Here is a 13,695-nt window from a genome sequence, read left to right on the forward strand (position 1 = left end):
CAGTTCAAAAGTAATATAAAACAAAATTCAGCCGAAAAATTTATCATAGAGACATACAACAAAACTAGAACATTTTTACATTCACACAGAGACAACATAGTTATTACGGATGCGGATAAAGGAAATAGAACTGTTGCGCTATACAAGACAGACTATATGGAGAAAATGAACCAACTACTAGGCGACAAGAACACATACAAAGTCGTCAGAGTTGATCCCACAACAAAACTGCAAAAGAAAAACAATAACATTGTGAACGAATTATACAAAGGAAAGCACATAAACTACAGAGAAAAACAACAGCTCGCAAGCTCGGCAGCAACCGCACCGAGACTTTATGGTTTACCCAAAATCCACAAACCCGAATGCCCCTTACGTCCAATTTCGTCTTCTATAAATGTTCCATGTTATGAATTGTCCATATATTTAGGAAAAATCTTGACGCCACTAATATCAGAAGACTACAACATAAAAAATTCATTTGACTTGAAAAATAGATTAGCTGATGTAAATGTATGCAATGATGATGTGTTAGTATCGTTCGATGTCGTCTCGCTCTTCACCAACGGCTTTAGCAATAAAGATAGTCATAAAAAAATGGGAAAAAGTCCAACAACACACAAACATACCGAAAAACAAATTTTTAACCATATTAGAGTTCTGCTTAAAAGAAAATAACTATTTCATGTACAATAACAATATTTACCAACAAACATTTGGAATGCCGATGGGTAACCCACTTTCCCCCACCATAGCGGACATTGTGATGGACGACCTTATACACAATAGGGGGACTCATGTAACCGTATAAATGCCTTATAAAGTGTGTAAACGTATAAATTTATCTAGTGCGTAAACGAGCTGTCAAATTTTGTATGAAAAATCATTTACACAGTTTGTATAAATTTACGCGCACATTTCATTCTGTAACGCGGTAAACTCAAAGGAATGCAACCTTGCAGACATTACAGCAGGCATTTTCATCAAAAATCTCCAACATCAGCAAGTAAATGCGTTTTAGTTTTTATTTTTCACTTAATCTTGGCAATTTTTAATCTGTATAACATCAAAAAAATTTTGTTCGGCAATAATACAGCTGATAAACAATCAAGTTTATCAAGAGTATTACTAGGTGCGTTCATATAACAGCGTGTGTAAATGGATATAATTTTACACCTTATAAGTTTATATGCTTTCATGATTCCCCCTAATATGTACTCTGAGCTGAACCAACAACAAAACACTGGTATCAAATTTCTTGTCAAATACGTAGACGACGTACTTGCAATAATAAAACGAAGCGACACCGAAATTATCTTAAGTACACTGAACAAATACCACAATAGACTGCAATTTACCATTGAAATGGAAAAAAACAACAACATCCCCTTCTTAGACACCCGCATATAGAGCTAAAAATAAAATTATACTTGACTCGTACACAAAACCTACATCGTCTGGTCGCCTAATAAATTTCTTTTCATCACAACCCTTTAAGTATAAATTAAATACCGCCAAAAATTTTATACATAAAGTACTGACCATCAGCAATCAATGTTTTCATAACGCTAATATAGAACAAATCAAAATGACGCTAAGAAGTAACAATTATCCCAATAAATTAATATGTAATCTAATTGACCGTAAACAACAAGAATTAATAAATATTTCCACACAAACCACAACGAAAGAGTCGCCGAATGAGCCAAAACAATATTTTAGTACGACCTATATTCCCAGGCTCTCAGAAAATCTAGCACAACACATAACAAAAAACCCAAAAGTAACACTGGCTTACAAATCTGACCACACTCTATCAACATTCTTTACAAAAACAAAAAGCCCGATCGACATACAACAACAAAGTAACGTGGTATACCAAATAAAGTGCAAAGGAAATGAAACTGAACATTGCAACAAAATATATATTGCCACTACGAAGAGGGCGCTAAACACACAACTTGCAGAGCACCAAGCCGATCTCAACAAAGAAAAACACGGCACGGCGTTATCACAGCACGCGGTAAACAACAAACACACAGTAGATTTCACAACAACAAAAATAATAGACAAAGAGACGAGAGAAAGAACAAGGTACACGCTCGAGAGCCTAAGAATAATGCAAAACAGAGAAAAGACAATGAACAAGAAAGAAGATACACAAGACATAGCCGCGGCTTACTTATTATGCCTATGACACAGATAATTAGTTTTAGTTTGACAAGTTTACCATATAGTGATGGTAGCATTTAATTTTTTTGTAAAGTAATAATAAAATCGTTTTTTAAATACCAATGTGAGTGAATATAAATAATTGTTTCTGAAGTAATATTTCATGTAAAATTCAAATTTATAATTGTGCAAAACTTTGTTTGAAACTATATAATTTAGATCGTGTAATTTTATTTCTAATGTTGTTTTTGTCTTTTGTATTTTGTTATAAACAAATATAGACCGCCCCTGAAGAAGATAAGGATAATTATGGAAACGTTGGGCTAAATGGTGGAATAAATCACATTTTATTTGCACTTGACCCTAATAGATCAGTAAAGCTGAAAAACTACATATAAATTAACAAAACTGATCGGAAATTACCATTAAATAATGTTACCCTTATACATTGCCCCAACTCAAAATTTATACCCATGCCTTATGGGCTTACCTTGTATATACTGCTTGCATTCGTGGCCCTAGTAATATGGGACCATCTGTTCATCAACAGAAAGCTGAACTTAACATGATCACTGTAGTAGATGCCAAAAAAGGGCTGCTTGACTTCATACTAGTTATGGCATTGTTTACGACTAGTTGACTTAACTGCAGGGCATGCTCAACTTCCTTCTCAAACACCCCTTAATATTGTTGCTCATGGTTGTTATATGGAAAGTATAGGGTATTCAGTATGTAGCTACCCTGCAGCCCCCCAAAAGCTTTGCATAACTGTAAATATAGCAACTACAACGATGAGATCGTAGCGTGCGCTTGTGGTAGTGACGCGCAACTATGCGCTGAAAACGTTTACGATTTTGATAAATTTAAAAGTACGTAGTCGGTACTATAACGAAGTTGCGGCCATCAGCTGGAACTAGTTTACGGCCGACAGTGGAACGAGTAGCATTGAAAGCGCGGTTGTTTGGCGTAGTGGGGCGCACGCCATACACTTTTTGACATTTCGAATTTACTACTTTTTGTGTGTGTGTTTTTTTATTATTTTTTTTTTTTTTGAAGAATTATAAAACGCTCTTGTGTTTAATTTATGTGAAGTGATGGTCGAAACGGGTGAAAACGTGGGCGCATAAGTGTTAATTAACTAAAAATGTATAAGAAAAACGTATAAAACAATGGCTCGGGGGGTGTATGTATATGCGTAAATGCGTTAGAGTTTATTTGAGGTGCTTCTTCCGGTGTATGTGGCTGTGTGTGCGTGTGCAAACGTGTACGTTTGTATTCGTGCTTATCGGAAGTCGCCGCTACTTTTTGCTTTGAAAACATTCTATCAATGCGCTATTTAACAATCATCCGCCGTACTCGTTCGACTGTATGTATTTGCATTCGCGTGTGCATAATTTACCTCCTGCTTTGTTACGCTTACGTCTTGTGACCAGCGCGCGCCACCTAAACGTTTTTGGCCAAAAAATGAGTATTGCTGCGTCGCCTTCTATAGGCACCGCTCAGCAAGTCACGAATAACTGGCAATTGGGAGATTTTGCTTGTTTTCGAAAATGTGGCGAAATCACAGTGTCACCCGACGCGAAAACCTATGGCATGAATTGTCATTTTTGTCCTGGAATTTGTTTACAATTCGATGTCTTTGTTGAACATATGCGTGAGGTGCATGCGGAACGCGTTAGCGCGCTGTATGACGAGCAACAATCGCAAACGTTGAAGGGCGAAAAATGTGAGCAAAGCACGCAAACACCAACTGAAATGGAAAGCTTTTCTTTGGGCGCTGCCACTGATATATTTAAGTTGTCTTCTACGACGATTGCTCCCGATACCATATCAAATACAAACAAAGACCCTACCGAAGACTTTGAAGTCGATGTAGAATGCATTGATGGTTTTGAATCCGATGCGCTTTTTAACCATAACTGCAATTACGTAGCCACCGGCAGTGCAATCGACTCATTTACTAATGACGCTTTTACTTATAAAACCTTCGAAACAATGCCTGTTAAACAACAGGCGCAATTGCGGCGGTCATGCCGCCGCCACACAGCTTTAGAAAATGTTAAAATCGCAGATAAGCCGCCGAAAGTATGTAGTTGGAATGAAGTGTCGTCATGCCCGCCCAAAGGGACTTCTGAATATTTCAAAACAACTATTACGACAATAACAACTCCACCAACACCCGCACCCACGCCATCACCATGGACATCGCCAACATTTCAAAATGGTCAAGATTGTAGATCAACAATGCAAAACCTCGAGTCAAAGATAGTAAATGGATTCGAAATGGAGGACACACTCACTGTAGATGGTGGTGTTGGTGTAGTTGTGGAGGGTGGTGATGATAGTTTGATGAGTGTGGATATAGATATGGTACATTATGTGCATATAAACCAAGGGAGTGTCGAACAAAATGAACCGGAAGTGCCACAAGAAAAATTAGATTTAGTGTATATAATGGAAAGTGCAAAGTCGGACGGTGTTATTGAAGAAGAACCCGTTGTTGATCCATTTGAAATGGCGCAAGGTTGGCGATGTTCAACAGATACATCGGAGGTGAGTGCTAGAAATGGTCAAAAGCAAAAAAAAAAAAATCAACAAGAGGTGATAGGTAAAGGGTATTTAGTTGCACTTGTGTTGGCTTCAAAGTGCGGTGTTGATGATACAAGTTTTTTACAACGTTTATATAATGTCGAGCTCGTATTTGTCAGGGCTACTAAATTGATTTACCAATGTATTGGCGATCATAAACATATAACATAAATCAAAACCCGATGACATTGCTATACAAAGGTAAAAATTGCGAGCTGATGCGTACCGAATGGGTTTATGCTTGGTACATATATTTCCACGCGAAAAGGAAACGGTACATTAGCCGTGTTTTTTTTCCCACGCGTATACGTTTACGTTTGCGCGTAAAAAAACGCTTATCCACGCTTAGATAATGCTTAGGAGACCCATCTAGCGACAGTGGTTAAATAACTACAGCTACAGCACAGGGTGTACCGAAAAGCGGAGACACAACCCTCTGATGGCCATAGGGTATAACATATAGCTGAATCAGTTGCGATTAATAGTGGACACGCATAGAATACATAGAATTAGTGTAGAGGGTGAAACAAAGACACATATTTCAGTTACATCTGAGTATAATGCGTATTGAAATTTAGTTGAACAAATTTTATGCGCAGCAATGTCAGAGGTGTATTTAAAGTTTGTCGCTTAGCAGTCTATATAAAGTTTAAGCGTAAACGTATATAGAAGTAAAAAAAAACACAGCTATTGGCACTAGCTACTGGCGAAGTCAAAATCATTGTGAATGAAACTAAGTGTGATATCTTCTGCATAGATGTCAAAATTCCAAAGTGATTGGATCACCTGATTTGTAATTGACTACCGCTCTCTCATTCTGTATCTCTTTCTTTCACCCGCTGAAGATAGGCGCCACCATATTGAACACCCTGTGAAAACGGTAAAAAGTAGCCATATTGAACATCCTGTCAGGCAGTTGACAGATAAGATATCACAGTCTCATTCACAATGGTCAAAATATTAAGAAAATTCGCATATATGTTCCAGTAAACTACGAATAAGTAAAAGTCATTGAAAGGAAAAATTGGCGCTAGGTGGCGCTGAGATCGATAATAGCTGTGTTTTTTTTAAATCTATCTATGTTTACGCTTAAATTTTATATGGACTGCTAAGCGTTAAACTTTATTCTTCTAATTCTATGTATCACCTCTACAAATGGTGTGTGTCCACTATGCATCGCATCCGATTCAGCTATGTATAATATTACTGTGGCCACCAGAGGTTTGTGTCTGCGCTTTTCGGTTTTTTAGCTAGTTGCCGCTAGGTGGGTCTCCTAAGCATTATCTAAGCGAGGATAAGCGTGTTTGTACTCGCATATAAAAGCCGCGCCTCTCTTAGAAATTTGAGTGTATTGCTTCTCAACTTTTCCTACAAAGTTGCAGGTCTATTTGATTTTGATCTGAGAAACTTCTGCAAATTCAGATGAAGATTTTCATGATAGAATTATACTCAAGTGGCTTGTTCTTGAAACTGGAGATTTCGGTCCGGTGGGTCAGCACACTAACTCTATATTAAAAACATCACGCTCGGTTTCGCTGAGAACTAAATAACTTTGGTTAATAGTTATAGATCAAAATATTTAGAATATCATTCCGATTTCGTTCAAATTCACATTCGCAACACAATGCACATATGTATATATGTAAGTCAAAGAAAAGATTCATACAAAAAAATTTTGTGAGATTCCGTTGAAATCAGCGTTGCCGTTTTGTGGGTAACTATGATTTGGGGTATTTCATTTTAATAATTATCTATGAGCAATAACGGTTTCTTCATAAAAGTTCTCAAATACATTTATTAATTTCACTTTTGCAGTAGTTTGCAGCACTTCTAAGGGCTTGCTATTGCAGATAATATTTGTGCGCTGATAAATTGAAGGAAATGCCATGGGCATGGTATCAATGCAATTGCGCTAAATTAATTTGAACGCTTATATTGCTTGAAACATTTAGTTTTCAAAAATGGAGGTTGATCTGTTTTTAAGTCAACAAAAGGACAAAATATCAACGAAGTTTCCAAGTAGCACTTATGTCATTTACCTTTTATGTTTTATTTTTTACTAATTGATTACAATAAACTCTAATGCGATTTCCCATAGGGAGCTAATTGAAGAATCTAAAGAATTGAATTATTTTTGTGCAATAGAAGAGCTTCCCTTAATCTAGTCAGGTAATTTGCTAAAAAATTAGGATATTTTTTTCCTTGGTTTTAGGAATAAGTCTCTTAAAAATGGAGAAAATTGAATCAAAAAAAATAAAAAATTTAATTGTGCAACTGTCACGGCCGTGGATTTTTAGTCGAGGTCCGCAACTTTATTATTATATTGTAACGAATTTATTGCAATTCCTCTTATTTCAAATCTTCTGCTAACGTTCGAATCACTAAACTGTTGAATAAATAACTCCAATATTGAATAATGCAAAAATGGTCTTTATTAGACTAATTGAAAATAACACTTATACTTCGTAACTGATTCCTTGCTTAAATCAAACTGATTGTCGTGCCTCTACTGTTGCTGCCTTTTATACTCTGTGATTTCTCGTTCGCATATTTCTAGGCGCTTCCAGAATTTACTTAGTTAGTGCTATAAAATTATAACTACAGATGCACGTGTGTAGCTTCTCATATGCTCGTGTATATGTGCGTGACACTTCCACAGATAATTGCCTACTTTTGGGAGCATCTCAGATAAGTTGTATGCATGTGTTTGTGCATCTCTTCTCTGCTGCTCGTATGGACATATGGGTAGACATAATGATTGATTTGCTGATGTGCATACGAGTCACTGCTTAGTATCGGCTTAGAGATGATAGTACCCCTTGTGTTGCTAGTATTCGTCACAATATTTTTTACAAAAATAAGAATACATTCATTACATTGAAATTTTCCTCAATTTAAAGACATTTTTCAGGGCCCTTTTCTTGTTATGCGATACGTGATCGAATTAAATTTTTTAAACTGCAATAACACTGAAATGGTGATTAGCATTGAGGCAATACGTAAAACATAGGCTGTAGGTGCTTATTAAATTCATAATGTGTTATCATTTTTTTTTTATGAAAAGCTTGACAGATTCATATTTATCATTCATCAGATTATTAAAAGCTCTCTAACTGAGAAAAGAATTCATAATAACTGGAAGACGCCTTCAGCTTTTTTTTTGGTCCTATCGTTGATCCAGGTGTGCGATACATTTTTCGAAGTAAGTACTCATTATTTTATTATCTAAACACTTTATGAATGAAATATGCAAGATATTGTATTAATCATGTTATGTATATTTAAATAATGCAAACGAGTGAGAACAAAAGGAAAGGAAGGCTCCTTGTCTAAATAAATAAACTAGCTCCAAATCAGCTTTAATTGACAGGTATACCTTTGAACATTGTGTTAAAGTGAAGCTAAAAGTTCAAATTAATTATAACTGAATGACAAAAATATTAATTTTATTTCTGGAAAATTTTCCTGGTATTTGCAAATTTACTGTGGGGGGATTTTAATTTGGTTTTTGGGTAATTTAGAACATTTAAAACGGCAACGCTGGTTGAGATCGAAAGCCTAAGTTTTCTCTTATAACAATTTTAAGACTGAAAATTCATGAAGACCTCTCTTTTGGAAAATTTTGTTTGTTTTTTGGTTTATGCATTTGTATAAAAAAGTCTTATAAATTTATCATCTTTTTTTAAATTCAAATGGCTTAATGCGATATACGATAGATGGATGATTCGCAAGGTGTTCTGGCGGACCGTAGAACAAGTTGTTAGGAGCGAGAGGGTAATCGGGGTTGATTTGTCGTTTAAAGCTTTTGGCATTATAAAAGTTGTGTGTAAAGTTTGAAACGAATTGCAAATGTAAAAACGACTGATGTAGCACAAGAGAGGTGCGAAGTGCAAGGCCGGTTTTTGTATCTGATATTTACATAATCGCTTTCATTTATTTTATTTTGTTTTCAGTGTGTATTCAGTTTCTTTCGAAACATTCTTAATAGTACCTAGAATGTTTGTGGAATTTCATTTAAATGTAATTAAATCGCTGGTTATTCCAGCATATATGTATGTACATAGGTTTAGAACCAACAGCACATTTTGCAATCACCACATGAATTTGATAAGAAGGGGGGAATACAAGAAAAGCATTTCAAGGGCTAGCAAACAACCACTAAATGATGGTAAAACTTTTATAGAAATGCATGTTAAATTCCAAAATTTGTCCTTTTCAAAGGGCTGTGCAAGTATCTTAGGGTCATACATATCACCATATTTTAGAATCTTTGTCTGCACAAACAGGCGTGCTTGCATCACTCAGAAACCACTGCATAGAACTGATTTCATCTTTAAACCACTAATCCTAGGGTCTTGAGACCTCATTTCCGATGTATATTGCACACCGTTGAGTGATCAGATCACTCACAAGAGGGCGCAGGCATCGACATACGAAATGTATTCCTGAAAATCGTATTTTCGGCCGGTTTCGTTCAAATCTCTACATAAAAAATATTATAACCGCCCCATGTCTGCATATTAGAAATACATACATATGTATGTATTTATTAAATTTATTTATTTATTCACAGCCACATGGCCTATAATCCTTCAGCTTTGTATTACATCAATATATGGGGTATTCCATCCCATTTCGACCAATTTTGAACCCGACCCCTTTAGAATTGGCTGAAAGTCTTTCTTCTTTTTCTAGCTTACGAAAGACGTTTTTCAGAATTTTTTCAAATTTTTTCATCCAACTCAAAAAAAGTTATGAATTTTTAAAAAAACACCGTTTTTTTTTTAAATTCATAACTTATTTTGAGTTGGACACCGTTTTTGTTTTCAAAATGCTATAACTTTTTCAAAAATTGACCGTTCGGGATCTTTTTTTTTAAAGTTTTTTTTCCAATTAAATAAAAAAAATAATAATAATAATCGGCCCACTCCGGGATTAGTGGGGATGATTGCAGAATTGATTGAAGTTTTTTATGAGAAAAAAAAAATGGCGAAATTCGAAAAATCTCGAAAAACTGAAAAATTACTAAAAACATATTTAAAAAAACAAAAGATCCCAAACGGTAAATTTTTGAAAAAGTTATAGCATTTTGAAAACAAAAACGTTGTTTTTTTAGAAATTCATAACTTTTTTTTAGTTGGATGAAAAAATTTGAAAAATTCTGAAAAACGTCTTTCGTAAGCTAGAAAAAGAAGAAAAACTTTCAGCCAATTCTAAAGGGGTCGGGTTCAAAATTGGTCGAAATGGGATGGAATACCCCATATGTATATGTCTGTTTCTTCTTCCCGGCATAACCTAAAAAGTCACTTACAGCTAGAGCCTACGATTTCTCGAACATGTTCGAGAAGAGTATTCTCGCGAGTCTCGCCTTCTCGCGAGATTCTCGAATCTCGAATTACTCGTAAGGCTCGCGAGCTTCTCGACATTCAACTTAATCGATTCATTGGCTGTTTTATATAGGGCTTACGATTTCTTCTGGAGCACAGGCCAAAATATCCGCAAAACCACAAGTAAAAAACCCCGAAATGTATAGAATATTGCCAATGCAGCGACTGAATTGAAAGTCGAGAAGATCGCGAGTATAACGAGTAATTCGAGAATCTCGCGAGCCTTACGAGTAATTCGATATTCGAGAATCTCGCGAGAAGCCGTGTTCTTGATGTTTTTGAGTTAAGTGTCATTGGAAGCAATATAATCAACAAAAAAGTCACAAGTAAAAAAAAAACAAGTGTATAAATACTGTCCATACAGTGATTAAGTAAGAATGTCGAGAAGCTCGCGAGATTTACGAGTACTTCGAGACACGAGAATCTCGCGATAAGTCGAGTTCTCGATATCTCGGGTCTCGAAAATCTGGCTGGTGTTTGAGAAGAAATCGTAAGCTCTACTTACAGCTGTTTTTGAGTTTTTAAAGTTTTTCAAAAGTTGCAAACTTTAATCACATTTTCTTGTATAATATCATTGTTTTGGTTGCCAAAGCTAAAATATTAAACATTTTTTTTTACTTCTTTATAAATGTATGCCTGGAAAACGCTGAGTAGTTCGGCTATGCCGGCAGAAATGCAGTTATTTCATTAAGAAATGTCGATATTATGAACTGTATGTTGAATATTACAGTGTAAATTAATATTTTCAGAGAATATTAACATTTACAGATATCGAATAGCACACTAACTTAATTTCGAGAAAAGAGTGACATTTCCGGTTAGGCCGGGAAGCCACAGATATTTTTTACAATGTTGATAAGGAGGTACATATGTATGTATGTATTGAATAAAAATTGCTAGAAGAGATAGATGTTACTATAAATAAAAATTTAAGCGAGGTCACTTTATTAATACCTTGTAATCGGCTTGGCTTTCGTATCCACGAACTATATCCTTAGGCAATATATTTACAGATGCGGTCAAAATTGTAGTAGTGCTTATGGCTCATTTCATTTATTGGGCAAAGTATTTTTTTATCGTAATGATTTTTCGGTATCCACTGTAAAATACATTGTATGCATACATGCAATCACTTGATCCGATTGACTTGTTGGTTTTGTTAAGTTTATATGAAATTTTAGTTGCAACTGCTTTTTAGTCAGTCAACATTTTAGTAGTGTGTGAAAAAGTGTGTAAAAAGCTAATATTAACGCGACTATCTTTGTGAAAAATTCAAAAGAAACTTCGAGATTAGTTAATTTAATTTATATTCTATAGCTAAAGATCAAATTCTTATTGTTCTTTGTTCAGTAATGTCGAGAAAGAAGAATTGCACACCGAGCCGCTCTTCCTAATAAAAAAATTGATTGCTGATGGCAAAACTTAGATGGAAGTGCGAAATATCATTAGTTGCGCTCCAACAGTGGGGCGTAATGCCTTTGGTTTCCAACCAAGTGTCAAAAAGCGTGGAAGGCAGCCAACAATGTTGGTAAAGCAAGTTAAGTCCGTCATCAGATACCCAAAGCAGTTGAGACGTTAGCGATTGCGTGACTGGGTGCCCACAGTCCAAAAAAGTACCGTTAATGACTATAACGCATGTGCAAGAGAGACTTCGAATTGCCAAATAACATTTAAATTGGCCATTTATGGTAGAAAGGGATCATGTCAATAAGTAAGACGGCAACCTAACACCGAATAACATCCGAAGTGTTCAACAAAATTCGTCCAGCATTGTTGTCCGGGCAAGCTTTTCTTGGCTAGGCGAGGGTTAAGGAAATTATAACTGGCTCTTCATATGTTGATATTGTGACGAATATTAGTGACACTAAGTGATACTCACATCACTAATTTGATGCTAAGCAAATGAAACCACAACAACAATAAAGCAGGCAGTCACCTGTATCTACATAAACGAATCAATCATTATGTCTACACATATGTACGTACACGCAGCGGAGAAGAGACGCACAAACACATGCATATATCTTATCTGAGATGCTCCAAAAGTAGGCAATTGTCTGTGGAAGGGTCACTCACATACATATACACGCGCATATGAGAAGCTATACACGTGTGTCTGTAGTTATAATTTTATAGCAGTAACTAAGTAAATTCTGGAAACGGCTCGAAGTATGGAACGAGGAAATCGAAGAGTATAAAAGAGCGCAATCTGAGCAATCAGCAATCAGTTTGATTTAAGCAAGCTATCAGTTGCGAAGTATGTGTTATTGTGAAGTACTTTAATAAAGGCCATTTTGCATTATTGAATAGTGGAGTTATTTATTCAACAGTTTAGTGATTCGAACGTTAGTAGAAGGTTGCAAATAAGCAGACTTACAGTAAATTCGTAACAATATATTCAAAGACATCATGCTGCCAAAGACGAAATGCCACTTGTTTGGACGTTCCAGCAATACATGGCCCCGAAGCGTACGAGCAAAGCAACTAAAGGATGTTTTGAGGAAAGACTGATCAACATGATGGAATGGCCGCCACAGTCACCAGACATAAACCCCATTGAAAATTTGCGGGTTGATGTCAAGGACGCAGTAGCCCAACGCAAGCCAACATCGAGTACGCAACTATGGGAAGCTGTAAAAAGAGCATGGGAATCGATATCGGTTGAAAGATGCTAAAAATTGTTTGACTCAATTCCACGTTGCTGTGCTCTGATTCTACAAATAAGGGTCATGCAACTAATTACTAACTTAAATATTAGCCAACACCCATTGTAAAAAAATAAACCCCCATTGTATAAAAGTTATGTCAAAAATTTTTTTTACCATTTGTTAAACTACTAAGTTTTTGACTGCTGCGGTTTTTCTAAATATTTATTTATTTTATTTATTTATTACGACTATAAGAACCTAGCTTATACAACTGAAAAAAATTATTGCATTTATTAACAATAAGTACAATAGTTTTAATAGATATATGTTTATGTATATATAAACGAGGAAATTTGTAATTTTTTTCTAATTAAAATTAGATAAAGGTTTGAAATGGTTTTACGATTTAATTTATTAGATACATATTTGGTCAATAAGAGGAAAAAATAAAATTTTTTGAAAAAGCTCTATGTCTGTCATTCCGAGTAGGCTTCTTTCCACCCTGGACAAATATCGTAACATTTTTTCACAGTGTAATCAACTACATTTTTGTATTACTTCATCAAACAGAAATTGTGGCACATTTATGGTGCTACATATTTACGGATAAATGCATAGCATACCATGAACACACAGTTGTACAAATAAGATAACTTTTGAATGAAATGATGTACTTACCCTGCAAAAAATTTTGGATTGTGTGTTTCATTTTTTCCATGTTGGAGTACCCTCAAAGCACTCCTCTGCAATGCGTTAGCGGACCACTATCGGCCGATCATTGTTCGTGCCTTAAAACCCTATCACAAAAGCAGTTTTTCAGTAACATCGCCACAATCCCCCAAGATGTTGCGTTTGTAAATATAAGGAAATTTCAGACTTGGCAACTGAAGTTTATTTCG

The 13,695-nt window shown here is 35.5% G+C and overlaps 1 protein-coding gene across 2 annotated transcripts in view; it reads left to right on the top strand.

The window, feature by feature from the left end:
• The first annotated feature begins 3,000 nt into the window (after positions 1 to 3,000).
• rgr (regular) overlaps positions 3,001 to 13,695 on the top strand; it is a 133,086-nt gene continuing 122,391 nt past the window's right edge. For both annotated transcript variants that reach the window (XM_067770292.1, XM_067770293.1), the window contains exon 1: positions 3,001 to 4,725. In XM_067770292.1, coding sequence (XP_067626393.1) covers positions 3,541 to 4,725 — 1,185 coding nt within the window. In that variant the 5' untranslated portion in view covers positions 3,001 to 3,540. The remainder of the gene's footprint in view (positions 4,726 to 13,695) is intronic.

Source organism: Eurosta solidaginis, chromosome 3 (assembly GCF_040869045.1).
Source record: "Eurosta solidaginis isolate ZX-2024a chromosome 3, ASM4086904v1, whole genome shotgun sequence".
NCBI classification, from domain to species: domain Eukaryota; kingdom Metazoa; phylum Arthropoda; class Insecta; order Diptera; family Tephritidae; genus Eurosta; species Eurosta solidaginis.